The sequence below is a fragment of the Corvus cornix genome, chromosome 18, assembly GCF_000738735.6.
Source record: "Corvus cornix cornix isolate S_Up_H32 chromosome 18, ASM73873v5, whole genome shotgun sequence".
Lineage (NCBI taxonomy): Eukaryota > Metazoa > Chordata > Aves > Passeriformes > Corvidae > Corvus > Corvus cornix.
In genome coordinates, this window is record NC_046347.1 from 7,718,557 (window position 1) to 7,735,061 (window position 16,505).

At 40.9% G+C, this 16,505-nt stretch overlaps 1 protein-coding gene across 3 annotated transcripts; it reads left to right on the top strand.

The window, feature by feature from the left end:
- Positions 1-138: 138 nt before the first annotated feature.
- DGKE (diacylglycerol kinase epsilon) lies at positions 139-15,783 on the top strand. 3 transcript variants are annotated; one of them, XM_039562192.1, is made up of 11 exons: positions 141-823; positions 2,783-2,942; positions 3,426-3,545; positions 4,456-4,599; positions 6,352-6,509; positions 6,719-6,851; positions 7,001-7,114; positions 7,611-7,682; positions 8,211-8,338; positions 9,228-9,339; positions 9,634-15,783. In XM_039562192.1, exons 1-11 carry the CDS (start codon positions 378-380, stop codon positions 9,787-9,789), a joined length of 1,743 nt encoding a protein of 580 aa, XP_039418126.1. In that variant the 5' UTR covers positions 141-377; the 3' UTR covers positions 9,790-15,783. The 3 variants fall into 3 exon arrangements, 2 of the variants coding, with proteins under 2 accessions (XP_039418126.1, XP_010405866.4); XM_010407564.4 differs by having other exon boundaries at positions 6,800-6,851; XR_005603328.1 differs by lacking the exon at positions 9,634-15,783 and having other exon boundaries at positions 139-823; positions 8,215-8,338; positions 9,228-9,314.
- The last annotated feature ends 722 nt before the right edge of the window (positions 15,784-16,505 follow it).

Consider the following 16,505-nt stretch of genomic DNA (forward strand, 5'->3'; position numbering starts at 1 on the left):
CACCGACGGCAGTTCCCGGGCGGGCCAAGGGCCGGAGCTCGGTGTCCGGCCCGCCCCGTGTGCCCCGCGAAGGGGCCCGGGGCAGCGGCGAGGGGCAGCCGGGGCCGTGCGGCCGCGCCCTCCCGGCGCCGGGGGCAGGGGGCGGGAGGAGCCCGGGGGCGGCCGGTGCTGCGCAAGGCCCGGGCGGGCGGCGGAGGAGCCCTGGCTGGAACGCTGCCGTCGGCCCGATGTGGCGCAGGTCGGTGCCAAGCCCGGAGGAGGGATTAGAAGATGGTTCATGAAGCTGCGCGTTGGCGCCCTGAGCGAAGGGGCCGTTCCGGGGCTCGCCCCTCTGCCTGCCCGAGAGGTGCGAGGGGTTAAGCCGGGGAGGCGCGGGGATGGAGGGCTCGGGCGATGCCTCCCGAGCCGTGGCCGACTGGCGCCTGGCCGTGTGGACCCTGTGCTCCGTGCTCCTGCCCGTGCTCATCACGGCGTGGTGCAGCTTCCAGCGGTCCCGGCGGCAGCTGCTGATACGGGACATCTTCCGCAAGAGCAAACACGACTGGCACTACACGGACCTCTTCGGGCAGCCCTCGTACTGCTGCGTGTGCGCCCAGCACATCCTCCGCGGCGCCTTCTGCGGCTGCTGCGGGCTGCGCGTCAGCGAGCGCTGCCTCAAGAAGGCGGACCAGCGCTTCCTCTGCAAGGAGATCATGATGAGGGGCACCGGGGGAGGCCCCAGCTCCATGCCACACCACTGGATCAGGGGCAATGTCCCTCTCTGCAGCTGCTGCATGGTCTGCAAACAACAGTGTGGCACACAGCCCAAGCTCTGCGACTACAGGTACTGCAGGGGCGTCTGACTGCATAGGAGAACGTACAGAGCTGTCTCAGTGTTGTGTTTTCCACAGGGTTGTTGGGAGACCACGCCCCAAAGGAGATACTGCAGTAGTCAGATAATACTGTTAAAAAAACATAACTTCAAAGAACCTAAAATGGATGCTTGTGAGTCATAGATTAGGAGTGATTGCATCTCACGTCCACTCGTTCTCTTAATTGCATTACTCCAGCATGATGTGCAGGCTGCTATATAATTACATGCAATAGATTCTCAGTGTCCAAGGGAGTTTGTATTTTAGGGGATGACATTAAGAAGCTTCTGATACATTTGTCAGTTGTACAGTGGATAGCCTGAGCAATTTGACTGGCACAGCTCACAGTTCAGAGAACCAAAGTGTGCATCTCAAAATTGGCATCTACTCAGTGTAAATAGAACAAACAATGTGCTGTAGAGGTTTCAAGTTAATTTTTAAGAATGCTCAAAAAAGCTAAAGAGAAGTTTTATAAGCTACTGCAGTATATTGTTAAAGTTTGTGATAAGAGTGTTCTGAAAATACGAGGAACTATTAAATAGACTTGCACTGTCAATAGTAAAGCTACTTGCAAAGTTGCGGTGCCAAAATGCAGTAATAGGTGCCCCTGTGTGTTACTTCAGCTTACTCAAAGGATGTCTTTTCAGCCAATATTCTGCCAGCTTTTGCTTTGCTTCTATGTGATACTGTCAAACTGCTTGGTAAGTAAGCAGAATTACAGAGTAAAAGAGCACATTAACAGAAACAAAACCTTGAGAGTGTGTAGGAGAGGAGGGAAGGGCAGGAATTTGAAGGCAAAGGGGAAAGGAAAGAAGAAGAGGAAAGGAGAGTCACGGTATAGGGCAAGTGTCATTGCTACTCTAGTTGTGTGTTGGATTAGTCAGGAGGACTACAAAAATAGCTTTCCCAGCTGCTTAAATCAAGGCTTTGGATGGAGCAAATGAGGATTAACATTCTGCAGAGGCTGGAAGTGGATATTGCAGTATTTCCTCTTGTTCTAGGCTGTTTTCCAGGACAGCTTTTAGAATAGGTCATAAATCAAAGCAGTTTTGCATAACTAAATCAAATCAGCCTTGTACAGTTCTGTGTAACTTTTAGGTTTCAGGTTTAAAGGGGTATTATCAATATTAAGGACTGTATTAATTCATTACTAGTAACACTTTATTGAATTGAGTTCCAGTGTTTTATCTGTGCTCTTTAAGGATGGGCAGGAGTTCAGGTTCTTTTATAGGCTTTCCGTGAAACTGTTAATACTGCAAACAGGAGCATATTTATAGCACCTATTTTTTTTTCATTAAAAAGAACCGAATTAATTCAAAACTGTTGGATTTTTTTCCCAGCAGAATTCAAATGCTTTCCTAGACCTGCAAGCATATGACCAATTTATGTAATTTTCTATGGTATCCAGGGAATGCATGGTTTTCCCTGTAATGTGTTTAAAATATTACTTATAATGGTGCATGTATGTCACTGTTGTACGGGGGACGGCGAGAATAACAACATAAGTTCAAGTCCAGGAAGAAATGGAATTATTTAATAAGTTACAAACTCGTTTGTATAACTTGGTTCGCTTGAATGGCATGAGGCCATTGGTCCTTTGACCATCCACCTCTCAGAATGATTGGTTAAGACCCTACAACACCCATTTCAAAATATTTTCTCCAGTGTACCATAACAACACTGCATAACAAGCTTGCACCTGTGAGATTAAGTCTTGGTTTACAAAACCCTCAAACTGCTTTCAGCTAGCCTGCGTGAGAAAGGCAATACTTTCACAGGATGCTGGCAGAAAGCTGGAGAATTTCTCTGCTTTAAACTTTCCAGCATCCACAGATGTAAACATAAGTATTTTGACAAAAGTCTAAAATAAATGAGCAAAGTCAGTGTGCCTGTTTGAAGATTGTTTTCATGTTTTTTGGTCTTTTTTCCAGGTGTGTGTGGTGTCAATACACTGTGCATGATGAATGCATGGTGGATTGTTTGAGGACTGAGGATTGTACATTTGGAGAATTCAAAGACTTAATTATTCCACCCTACTATTTGTCTATAATCAACCAGATGCGTAAAGAGAAAAGAACCAGTTATGAAAAGGTAATGGCCTGCTGCTTCTTGGGTTTAGAATATCCCAAAAAGACAACCAAAAAAACCCAGACAGACCTTGAAATTTGAATTCAATACATTGTCACATTAGCAACTGTCAGGTAAATGACAGTTTAAGATCTGTTATGTACTTGCCGTGTTAATTCAGAGGTGTTTGTCATTTTACTAACATGGTTGTTGAAGCATAAGCAGACATGGATTTTTTATTCCAAAATAATGAGATCTGTCTACCTTGCTTGAATGTTTTGTGATTTTTCTACTACTGTGTTCATAACATTGTAGTACTTGTTGTCCAAGGCACTGCAGAATCTTCAGCCTTGGTGTGTCAGAAGTATTTGTTTGTGTTTTGGCTACTTCAGACTAACTGGAAACTTCCTAATTTCAGCACTTGCAGGGGATGGGGTCTGGAGCAAGGCTGTAAACATTTTCAGATGTGCAGTGTTTGTGTGACTGACTGTTTTTTACCTTTTGCAGGTGGTCCCTTACTGCAGGAAACACTGGATGCCAGTAATTGTGCTGGCTAATACTCGCAGTGGAAACAACATGGGTGAAACTTTACTAGGAGAATTTAAAATGCTGCTGAACCCCGTTCAGGTATTTACAGTGTAAAGCCACTGTAATAAAACCAAGGTTTGGATCAGAATAGACATCACTTTGCTTACACAATGGCAGTAGGATCTTGTGGAAGATCAGTAAAGGAAACAAATTCATGCAGTTTGTTCTTTTAGAAAGGCACAGCTTCACAGAGAGAACCAAAAAGTGCAGAGGCTTCTCCCAGCCCCAGGTTTGTTAGGATTCTAATACCAGTCCATTTTTTTTGCTTACAGTAATACATGCAGTAATTCAGTTAATGAGAAGTCTCTGACTTTTGAAACAGTGTACACTTTTTGGAAAATGAGCCATTTAAATCTTTCTAGGAAACCTATATTTGTTTAAATCCTCACTTTATTTGTGGAAATGTCAGCCTTGACAGTTTCACCCTGTGTAGTTGCTTTGCCCTTAAAATCCACTGGGATGTCTCAGGATGTTGACGTAAGGCAGGCAGTTGTTCCTTGGATTTCCTGGCTTCACCTTAATACTTTTCCTTTGAAGTTCAAAACCCAGCTATAAAATACAGCCTAAGAAAAATCACTGTGTTTAAATGCATCCCAATAAGGCTTTAAAGAATAAACCTCTTTGTGTGCCGAGTATTTTAAAATTACTTTTATCTGAAGTCTTTCATCTTTACAGAATTCATCATCATGCTTCTAGATACAGACTTTTCCAAGGGCTCTGTCAACTCGGTTTATCAACGCCATTTAATCCTAGGAAGGCAGCTGGAGCTCTGTTGTGAATTTGGGAAATAAATCCTGCTCATAAAAGTCAAGACAGCTCATTTACTAATGTGATACTGCAAATGGAGAATCTTTGTTTTGTGTTAATTTCTTGAAGTTTTTTATCTGTGAGGCAAATGCTGAGTCATGTTCTGTGAACTTACAGAATTCCTTATTTTCCTTTTTTCTAGGTTTTTGATCTCAGCAAAATTGCACCTGCTAAAGCACTCCAGCTCTGCACTTTGCTGCCTTGCAACGCTGTCAGGGTTCTGGTCTGTGGTGGGGATGGCACAGTGGGCTGGGTCCTGGATGCAATTGATGAAATGAAGATAAAGGTATTGTGTTTTAAATTAAAAGGTGAAATGAGTTTTGAAGCTGCTGAAGTTCTACCCTTCAGCTCTTACCTGCATTTATTGCCTTCATCTTCCTGAATAGGCTTATAAAGGAATATTTGCATAATTGCTTATTCATATTGGGGAGGGGTGTGGTAAGTGCATGTTACGACTCCTTGTAGTTCAGGAAAAATACGAACACTTTAGATTTTAAATTATATTGATAATAGTTCTTCTCTGCAAAACAAGAAGAGAACAAGCTGCAGGATATTTTCTGCATTGTTATTTCCTCTTTGAACAGGTTTATTTTGTCATAACTGGCATTGCTAATATTGGCTAATGTGCTCTGACTGCTCACTTCTCCCAGCACTCTCAATCTTTTATAATAACCTCATAATTTTGCCAGCTATACTGGTTATGTTGCCAGTGCATGAATGAGTGCAGTCATTTGCTTCTGCTCTTTGTCGTATGTTCTGAAGAGTCTGTCTGTCTGCAGCCTTGCCTATTAACTGCAAGTAGAGGAGAAAAAAATAAGCTGTGTTTACTATTGATTTGAAATGGAAGATACTCTCGTTTATAGGGTGCTACTAAGAACTCCTGAGAAAATTAGGAATGGAGAATAATTACAAGGCTTTAGTGCTTTACCTAATAAACTTTTTCTCTAGTGCTGAAGGGAAGAAAGTTTTATGTCAAAGGTGTTTGGTTTTTTTACTGCAGCTTTCTTGTTAATACATAAAGTGTTGTAGCTGAAGGCCATTATTACAACTTCATGCATGGTCAAAGAGCCTCTTTGAGAATTATTGTGTGCTGATAAAGTAGAAATAAAGTAACTATACAGGTTAATGAACATGACTATATGGTTATGTGGTCTTGGGCACTTGATATATTGTCCATCAGAGCCAATATAGTTGATGAAATCTAGGTTTTTCTTTGTTCTGTTCAAATTGAGTCATTTGCATTAGGTAAAATACCGTAGAGATTATCAGCAAAACCTTTTTCTTAGCAGCAGTAGGTTATTTGCTCCCTTCCTTTATCTTGACTCTCAAATACAGGTTACCTGGCTGATAACCCTTCTGGAAAAAATAGTAACCAAAGTGCCAGTTTACTGGAAGTGCTTTTCATAGCTGAATTTCAAAGGCCATAGTACAGCTGAAATAATTGTTCACCCTTCTGTGGTGAGGAGAGCCAAGCCCTTTGCTAAGCTGGCTGTTCTGAACATGTGCTGTCACTCTGTGTTCTGCAGAGCTGATTATCACCTGCTCCATCTGTGGGTGACAGTCTGAAACCGAGACACTGACTTTGCTCCTTTGAGTATCTGTATTTCTATATGTGGTTGAACGCTCTTGTACTCTGTGCATCTGTTATTTCGACCTAACCTCACCTCAGTCTTGTAGGTTCATTTCGTGTCTTGTTTCAGTTCGCAGCCTTGTGTGTTACATCTTTCAGTGTTCATGTCACTTCCCAGATCCCAAGCATCATTCCTTGGAAGGAACACTCTGTTCAGTGTTCATAATGCGTTGTTCCCATATTGTGTTTGTATTCTCTTTCCTTTTCACAATGGTTTAACATTTCCTTCCTTTACATTATGCCTGGGTAAGTAGCTCAATGTGCCACCTGCTCTGCCAGCCCCAGAGCTCTGCTCTGTGTATAACAGGCTGCTGGGAAGGTGAATTTATCTAATCTGAACATCTGGGGATGAAAGGGAGACAATGAGTGCTGAAGCAGGAGCTAATATGCAGTGGTTTTGTATCCTAGGGGCAAGAACGATATATTCCACAAGTTGCAATTTTACCTCTGGGAACAGGGAATGACCTGTCTAATACACTGGGCTGGGGTGCAGGTTATGCTGGAGAAGTCCCTATAGAGCAGATCTTACGAAATGTCATGGAGGCAGATGGAGTCAAACTAGACAGGTAAGGAACAGTGAAAAGATAAAATGTATAGAACCAAATGCTGCTGTAGCTGTACTGATAGTCCATTGCAGCAGTTTTTTTACATGAACACAAGTATTGCCAGAAGGAACTACAACATAACTGAGGTCTGAATTTAGTCTTTCAGTTGTTCTACAGGGCTTAACTCTTCCATAATATACCTAAATTTGAATATTTTGCCTTAATTCCAGTATAGATATGAGATTCCTAACTACAGCTTTGATACTGAGGACTGTCTGTCACAAGTCTATGTACCGACTGTTGTTTTTCAGATGGAAGGTTCAAGTAACAAACAAAGGATACTACAACTTAAGGAAACCAAAGGTATGGTTTGCAAGTATAAATATGAATTCTATTGAGTACCTGTATATTTATAATTTTTTTTGTTGTTATCAGCGTCCCATTAAACACTCTGAATTTTAAACCCTAATAATGATATTTAATAAGGCGTAACTGGAAGTTCTGTCTTACAGGTATTCACAATGAACAACTACTTCTCTATAGGACCTGATGCTCTCATGGCTTTAAATTTCCATGCCCATCGTGAGAAAACTCCCTCTCTGTTTTCCAGCAGAATTATCAATAAGGTGTGTTTGGTAAAGTGACATTTCCTCCTTGGAGTTTTTGATTTGACTTCAGGCTATTTTTAGGTTCACATTCCTTTACCACTACTTCCTTTCATGCCATTTTTAAGAGTTTGAGTTCATTTTTCTTAGGAAGGGGATTCCATGGGTAGAACATGTTTGCAGCCCACTTGACAAGTGTTTTGCCTTGCCTCTGCTTGCTTACAGAATTTGCTGTTTGCTCAGTTTTTGCTCAGAATTTCTCATTTGCTTTGAAACTTCATGGGTTAAGGCCATTGCTTATTTCCTTTTCAAGTGGAAATCTAGTCTCTTATGCAAGTTGTAGCTCATGTCCTGCGGAAGGTTTAGTTTAAGGATGTGCAAATACATCATGTATGAGTTTTTGATAAGGTTTGCACAGCCATAACTGTACATAAATATTTCAAATAGTCTTCCTATGTATTGTCTTTTTCTAACAATGTTTTCTTTTCTTCTTGTTTTGTTTGGGTTTTTTTGGTAGGCTGTTTATTTTTTTTATGGAACCAAAGACTGCTTAGTACAAGAATGTAAAGATCTTAACAAAAAGGTTGAGGTAAGTTTTTTAACTTGTTTATTCTCTGGGGAGACAGTGGAGTGCAAAAACTTACCTTGTGAAAGAAAAGGAGAGAAGCTTTGCATTTACACTATTTGTACTTAATGATATTTGTGTAAGGGTGGCTCTGGCCTTGGAGTTTTTTTGTGTTCCTTTTGCTGTCTGCAGCTTACTTCATGGAATTCATGTCTTTGGGCTTACTGAAAATTCCTAATTTTTTTTCTGACCTTGACTCAGTTCTGTGAGTGCAAGCACTGATATTCAGCTGTCATTTGCTGTAGCACCAGAGGTTTACATAAGTGAGAGTTCCTTTTTTCATTTCTCTACTAACAGAAATTTACTACTGCTCAGGCTATCTTGTGAAATCAGAAGGAATTTTTTAAAAAATATGGAATGGAAACACATTCTCTTTGTACAGGGCCATTTTTTCTGTAAGTGGAAGCCTATTGAATGCATAAAATGAATAATAAGTTCTGTTGAAGTACAGAATTTGATCCACAGTAATTAACTTCTGCTTGTCTTTTAAAGCTAGAGTTGGATGGTGAGAGGATTGAGTTGCCCAATTTGGAAGGCATCATTGTGCTGAATATTGGATACTGGGGAGGTGGCTGCAGGCTCTGGGAAGGAATGGGGGATGAACCTTACCCCTTGGCGAGGTACAGAGGGCATTTTTTGCTTTCTTCTTTCCCTCCAGTAGCTGTGCTTATGTAGCCAGGCTTATCTGCAGGTCAGAGGGGTTCCTTGGGACAGTAGGCTATCTCACATTTGTTTATTTTCCTTGAATTAGAGACTTGGAGTAAAGGCATCCTACACATCAGGGGGGTTTTTAAGACTTTCTCAAAAGGTCTGGCATGACAGACAGCAGTAGCATTGGAGAGGCTATTAACAATAAAGGGAGACTTCAAAAAGTAGAAAATAGATCCATTTCAGAATCTAAAATACCACATCTCATTAGAGATTAAAATGGAAAGTAAAAACAAAACATGTCAAAAATTTTAACTCCCATGTTGGGAGGAACACCGAAGAGAAAAATAGTTGGGAACATTTATTATTCCCTCTTGTGACTTCATTCTTCAGAAGCCATATATATAAATATATTCATAGTTCTGTTCCAAGGCTTACAAATCCTGAATTTCTAGAAAATACTTGGGCAAGGTCCTTTACCCAAATCTAAAAAATTAAGGCATTAAAAGATTTTCCTTTGGATGAATATCTGTGTGAAAAGACAGAAAATTGTACAAGTTCATGGAAGAGAAATCCGCTGTGGGCCTTAAATGTGCACAATGAGCCTTGTAAAGTCATACATCCATCATTTCCAGAAGCCAGCTAGGGTATGCTGGCTGGTGTATGTTCCACAGTTGTGGGGTTTGATGGCTTTCTTTGCTGTTCAGTGTGATTTGTCCTCCAGCACAAATATATAAACATATTGATAGAACAACACTGGTCTTTTCTCTGGGAATAGCAATAAAAGGACTATAATACTTGGGCAGATATGCTGGAGCTCATCAGCATCACTGAAAAGAGTCTCATTTTTTTATTTCATAGACATGATGATGGACTTCTAGAAGTTGTTGGTGTTCATGGTTCTTTCCACTGTGCCCAGATCCAGGTGAAACTGGCAAATCCTGTTCGCTTGGGGCAGGCACATACAGTGAGGGTAAGTGCTACTTAGGAACCTGTTCTAAATTTATTTTAATACACAATACCAAATCTCAAGCACTCAGCTGCTTGAATCAGATCTTAAGTTGCAGTTTGCAGTTGAGCTGGATGTTTCTCTTACTTAGTAAAAATTATATATGTCATAATACACAGATGTCTGTTGCTGTGGTTGGTGGCCTATGAGTGCCACTCACAGTTTCTCCCTGGCCAGGCTGCAAATGTGTATTGCAGTTGCAAAAGGTGATTTCAGAGCCCCTGTGAACTGCTGTGATTGTGTTGTGTTTGGTATCAGCTGATCCTGAAGAGCTCCAAGATGCCGATGCAGGTGGACGGGGAGCCCTGGGCGCAGGGGCCCTGCACTGTCACCATCACTCACAAGACCCACGCACTGATGTTGTACCACTCGGGGGAGCAGACGGATGATGATGCCTCCAGCCTGTCAGAGTAACACCAAGGGAGGGAGCAGGTGGATAAAGAAGAGCTGGAGATTTTGTGGGATTTCACATGCAGCAGCGAGGAACTTCAGCTTGTTAAAACACCAATGTCTGATCTAGATTAAGGTTTATGCACTAAGGTTCATACTTGTGAATGAACTAGAGCTGAGGAAAAAGCCATGCTTTTGCACTCACGGAAACTTTCACAGCTGAATTACCACAACTGGTTTGCTTTTAGGTTGGTGGGGATGCCCTCCAGGCTTTCCAGCTGGAGTGCGTTCCTGTAATGGCTGAAAAGGGACAGATGCTGCAGCCCTTCCTTGCTGTGGAATCAGATCTTGTGCACATACACAGTACAATGTTTCAGAGAGATGTTTCATACTCTTGGAAAGGGGAGCAGCTGGGAGTTTGACCTGCTTCCACCTGCCCTCTTCCCCAGAACAGTTCCAGAACAGAAAACCATACCAAGCAGAATATGGGTTAATGTTCTGTCAGCAGCCTGCTCCTGGCTGCCATCTCTGTTTGCTAGCAAGAGCAGTAACTCTGTGCGCCCCTTTGTGCGGTGTGTTTCTGATAAGCTTCACTGGGAGAGTGGAGGATCTGGGAGCTCTGGGGAAGGTGCTCAGCAAGAAAATTGCTCTTGGACCAAAGGTTTCTGGAAATGTTCTTTAGGAGATGATCTTTTTCAGTGGCTTTGTAAGCCGGAGAGTACCCTGAGGTCTTGAGTTCCCAACATACAACTCAAAATAATTGTACCATGACTTGCACTGAATGATCCTGTGACTTGACTTTGCTTCAGTTCAGTCAGAAACTAATTCTAGTTTTTGTAAATAGCAGCATCACAGTTCTTAGGGAGGCTTTTTGGAGGAAAACTTGTACAAAGGAGCATCTTTTTTAGGTGTTATGGGGAAAGGGTTTTAAAGAAATAATAATGATTGGCAGATGCGGGGTATTTTTAAAAGACTTGTTAAAGATCTTGGCTCATAATTACCTGAGAATGATCAGTAGTAAGTGTCAGTCTGTTAACTTTCAATTTTAAATGTGGAGGTTGAGAGCTAAGTTTGCAGAGGTGGTATTCATGTGTGTAATTTGATTGTGGAAAAAAAGCATGGAAGCATTTGTTTCTGACTGCCTCTTAGGGGGTCAAAGATACCTTGTTGGTACCCTCATTTCCCTTATGAATATAAAGTGGGGAAGAAGATTAGTGGTTGATCCTGGTAATAAAGGTTCAGAACACTTACAGCGGTACACTAGGACTGTCAGCTTGGCATATCTGAAGCTTCTCAGGTTAAAAGCTTCTCAGGTGAAAACATCTTCATGGTTAACAAAAGTAAAAGATCTGATTCCTGTTCTTTTTGTTGTAAGAATTCTAAGCCTGCAGCAGGTGATAGCTGAGTTGAGATTTAAAATGTCTCACTGAGTAAATTCAGTTTAGTTACTGAAGGTGCTCTTCCAAGTAGAAAGAGAATTTATCCTGTGTAAGCCAAGATAATAAGTTGAGAGCTTTGGTCTGAACTTTGAATGTTGCTGCTTTTGTCATGATTCCCCCAGGTTTTTTTTTTTTTCCCTTATGCTGACTGAAAATGAGACCACTGGGTAAAGTCGGCTGTGTTTCTAGGTTTTTTAAAATCAAACTGTTTTTCAAAAACATGTAAAATGATGTTTGCATTAACAGTGAACGATCTATTTATATTTTAAAATAATTTATTGGAACTTGGCAAAGTCAGTATTTTTAAAACCTTCAATTGTAATCCTCTTTGGAAAGCATTTTTAACTTGATGGTATTCCTTGTAGAAAGTGTATGTACTAGAACTTCAATACTACTGATTCTCAGTGAATTTACAGCAGTCTGAAAATGTGATTAGAGTGTAATGAACTGTAAAGCAGAAGTCACTTGTAAATTCCATATTCATTAGCCTTATGCACCTCATTTTAATGATTTTATTGTATGTAAATATAGATGAAAAATAATAGTAAAATATATGTATGAAGTGTTTTAAATACCCTAAATATACTATGTTAGATGGATCCATTACCTTTTTTTTTAGTTATGAGCTTCATTTGTAATAGCTTCAAAAATCTTACAAGTTATTATTTTTTTAATAACTTGTAACCATCAGCATCCTAAAAATATTTAAGTTCTATGCTGTAGTTCTTATGTAACTGTTGTTTACAAACAAATGAGGAATCTCTGGAAAAGCAGGGTATGTGCTCTGAAAGGCAGTATTTGAAATGACACCACTGGCTACTTTAAACTATTCATAATGCAGTTCAAAGAGTTCTGTGAAGTTGAACAGATGATTATTCAAATTGGTTTATAGCCCAAGAACTTCTAACTGTTGAAAAACTTCACTCTTTTGACTCCTGAGACCTAGAAAAGAAATAATTGATGCCAAGGTTGGAAGTCTCCCTGTGTTACCACAGGTGAGGGATGAATAGGCTTCTCCACTTGTGCCCCAGTGGGGGCTGTTGTGCTCCCACTCACTGCAGTTTACCAGGACTCCAATCCAACAAGTGTGAAATCCCCTGGGAAAGGTAAATCCATCATTCCTGCTGGAGAAACAAGGTGAAAGTAGCATCTAACTGGGTGCTTGTTTGGGAGAACCCCTGATAAATGGCCTTGTTTTTGGAGGTGAAGAAGTTTGTCTCACCAATGGACTGTAAGTGATGGCAGCAAATGTGGCCATGGTGGCCATGGGGAAGCCTCTTGTGAAATTGTATGTACGGTTTAGAGAATGTTCTGTAAGGTTGGAGTGTCCATTGTGACTGTAGCTGTCATACGTGTAAGAAAAGATGTAAAAAACATACATAGTTAGCCCTGGAATCTGTTGGGAAGCCTTGCTGTTTCAAACTGTTCCTTGATTTCAATGTATCCTCCTTTCTGGTGTGTTGCAAATTGGGTTAAAGCCTGTTTAGAATTACTTTGATGGTGCTGTTTCCAGTTTTAGCCCAAGTTTGGTGTCAGCAGTGGGCTCCCAAACTGTCTCGCAGCAGGAATGAACTTTGCTAGTTTGTAATAGCTGTAGCTGCCCAGTGCTGTGGTGTGCATTGTGGATGTAAACTGCTCCACACTTTTTAATTGTAGGTGCATAGAGCACCATTTCAAACAGCTACTCCATCCCAGGAGTACCTACTCCTTGTAGGTTGGAACCCTGGAAATCGCCACAGTATATTCTCTGTCTGGGAGAGGAGACTCTGCAGCTGGAGCTGCTGTCCTGCACTGAAGAATTTTCCCTTATCCTGTTAATCATTAACATTGGAAAAATAGAGAAAACGATATTTCAGAAAGTCAAATAACAAATTGTTTCTTCTGTCAGTCTTCATACATTATAGCTTTGTGTAAAATGTACAGAGTAAACAATAACACTGATTGTCAAGCACTTACAAGTGAGTTCATAAAGTTTATTTTTAAGTTGTATTGCTGCATCCAGTAGCTTAACTGAAGTTTGGTCAGATTCTGATAACTTTCTTTACTGTAGGTTCTTGGTCCTGCGACAGGCAATACAAAAAGCATAAATCTGCATGGAGAGCCTTTCTGTGGGTCAGCTCCTTGCCTGGCTCACACTGCACTTGTTTACTCACATTGAGAGGATTTGATGGGTATTTTTATGTGCACAGAACCTCCTGTCAAAGGCTTTGTCAGAAAAGAAATTTGGAATGGCTTCACACAGCTGTTCTTGGCTCAGTGACCCACCTGTTTGGCTTTTCCAGTCACCATCACCACCAGGACTCCAAAGGTCGTCCAACACCCCTGGCCTGTATTGAAAGTAGAATCTTTGCTCTCGCTGCTGCTGGGGGGAACCTCCCTGTTCTCCACAGCTTCTGAGAACTGATCCTTGAAGGGTTTGGTTTCAGTCTGGCCAATTCCTTCTGGTTCTGTGTTACATTGCACTGAAGCTTTTACAGTGTGTGTTACTGTATCTCACTGGTTAAGTAAAAAAGCACTGCACCTTTAGCTGTGATCAGCACAATGGCATCAGGGTTAGAGTAGTTACTAGTTTTTACTTGGCAACAAATGCTTTTGGTAGAGCAGCACTGTAACCCAGTTAGTCTGTTGGGGAAGAGCAGGACACTTAAAAATCTGCATGTGTTCTAACTGAAAATCCTTTTAGGTCTGTATTTCATACTGACTACTAGCAGTTTTCTTCCTTTTGGAAAATAAAAAATTAGATCTTCAGTTAGAATTAAATTAGGCTGTCTACAGACTCAAAAATACTGGGATGTAACTGGTTCTGTTGAATATGAAACAATTTTAAATGCTGGTTTCTTCTGAGAAATCAGAGGTGCTTCTTGAACACAGGGATGAGGCAGCAGAGACCACTTCTTCCTGTAGTAATTAAGTATAGAGATAGAGTTTACACATTCTTTATTTCACCAATGTTGAGGCCACAGTTCTGAAGCACAACATGATCACGATTTTGTTATCTAAGAGTGCTGAATACCCAATTCAGGCTTTGGGCATCTCAGGGAGATACTTCAAGCCACATGCCTTGACTAAACGTAGTTACGTTGTGCAGACTTACCTTAGCTGAGGACCTGGCCCTTAGCTCTTCAAAAGTATGAATGTACTCAAAATTGTACCTTTTAATACTGCCCTGTGTCCTGTGCTGTGTCCCCCTACTGCTGTACGTACTTAATTCTTTGCATTAATTTGCAACTTTTTTGTAGATTTCAGCATAAAAATAATTTTCTTTTTAAGATTATGTAGGAGTTCATATTATATGTGAGTTTATTGCATTCTGTACCTTCAAGGTTTACATCCCTCAAAAGCCATTTTGTCTGCTACAAACTGCTGTAATCCTTTGAGTACCTCCAGCCATCTTCTCTTTCTAGAATTTTTGTAGTTAAAGAGAATGGATTTTTATTTTTGTAGCTTGTAACTTCAGTATGTCTAGTAGTGGTTTAATAAGTAGTGATCAGAATACTGTAAAAATGTCGCTTTTAAGAGCTGTAACTTAAATTAGTAATAACTACTTAGATGAAAATGTCAGCATATTAACAGTTTAAAAAAAAAAAGTTATTCTTTAGTTTCACATGCTGTGATGCTGCCACCTGGGATTTGTATTGAATGTGTTTGTCTATATGTTCTAAAGTGGCACTAAACAAGGAAAATATGAGGTTAAAGTGCAAAAAATAGGTCAAAAATATAATTTTTAACATTTTAGGTGGTTTTCAACTGAGAAAGTTGACATTGGGATTCAGTATTTTTTTATTTCTCGCCGAGCAGTAAGAAAGGAGTGATCAGTGGACTCTTGGCAGATCAGCTGTTTCCTTATAGTGTAATTTGAGATCTGTATTTAGTGCCCAAACATAAGCAGACACCATCTGCACCATTCCTGCCCCTCAGAGAAAAAACCCCAGAGCAAACCCCACAGCTCGCACCTGTACATATGTGAGATCTTATGTGCAATGAAAGAACCAGTCAACATGATCTGAAACCTCCAAAATAAATGTTTAAATCTAAATTGGCTAATTTTTCCTTGACATCAAGTGATGAAAACCAAACTGGTTTTCCTTTGGTTTTGGAAAGAAGGCAGGCTGAAATGGGAGGGTAAGGAGGTAATCCTGTAGAAGTCTTTGTTACAAAAGATGAAAAGTCTGCTTTTATTTGCTGCAGAGGCACAGTGAGTGTGATTTCGTCTCATAAAAGTTTGTGATGGTTGGTGCATTAATTACGTGGGCACGATGTGTGATTCGGGTCAGGTTCTGCCTGAGAAACTGCAGCTTCAGTGGAGCCACAGAACTGCCCCGTTCTGTGGTTGCTCCACATTAACACAGGGAAACTGAAAACTTCAGTCGGTTGTACCATTGTGCATTGAGTGACTTACACTCCCAGAAGGCTCTATTGAGAAACATCTGCTCCATGTTCTTCATAAAAATTTGTAAATACAGATTTTTCACAGCACTGGTTCTGTTACTGTATTTCCTAATGCATCTGTTTGTTGTCTTCTTATTTGTACTGTATTTCTCTGTAGATTTAAGTGTGTGGATTAAAGTATTTAAACTCAGTTTTTCCTTCTCCTCATTATGCATTAAAAAAATGTGAGTCTTCAACTCTGCAACAGCCCCGGGATGAGGATGACTGCCTCACTCTGGGGGGGCTGCAACCAGATGAGCTTAGGTATTTTGAGAACAAAGTTGTATTTTGTTGAACTCTGTGGCCATGCTTCTGCCCGAGATTCCTGCTGCAAAATCTTGGCATCTCAAACCTCAATACATGGGAAAAATTCTGGACAGCTTGATAATGTCATTTGGAGGTAAAACACTGATAACCTGCAAAGATCTCTTAGCAGCTGCTTACCTGCTCCTGGTTCATCCTTCTCCACCCCGGGGAGGAGCTGAGTTTGTGTGGCTTTTCAATAGGTGTGGTTAAAATGGTTTGAACTCCCAGGCTTAAACAGTAATGTGAAATGTCCGTATTGTTCCCTCTCACCTCTGTTGCCACTGATCTGGGATCTTAAAACAGTTTTTGATGCTGCACGTGTTTGACTCGAAGAGGGGAAGGAGCCCTGCAAATGCCTTACCTGTTGCCTGAGACCGAAATATTATATTTTATGATTTAAGCATTTTCTTAAAGGACTTTTAAAGCTGTATTCCAAAAGCTGCAGAGAAGACTACCGAACCCTGAATGGGACCCTGACTGAGGCCTTACACTGCTCGCTGATGAAGATAAGATCAAGTAACAACTCAGGGCTGTGGACATTCACTGAGCACAGGCTTAACACCTCCA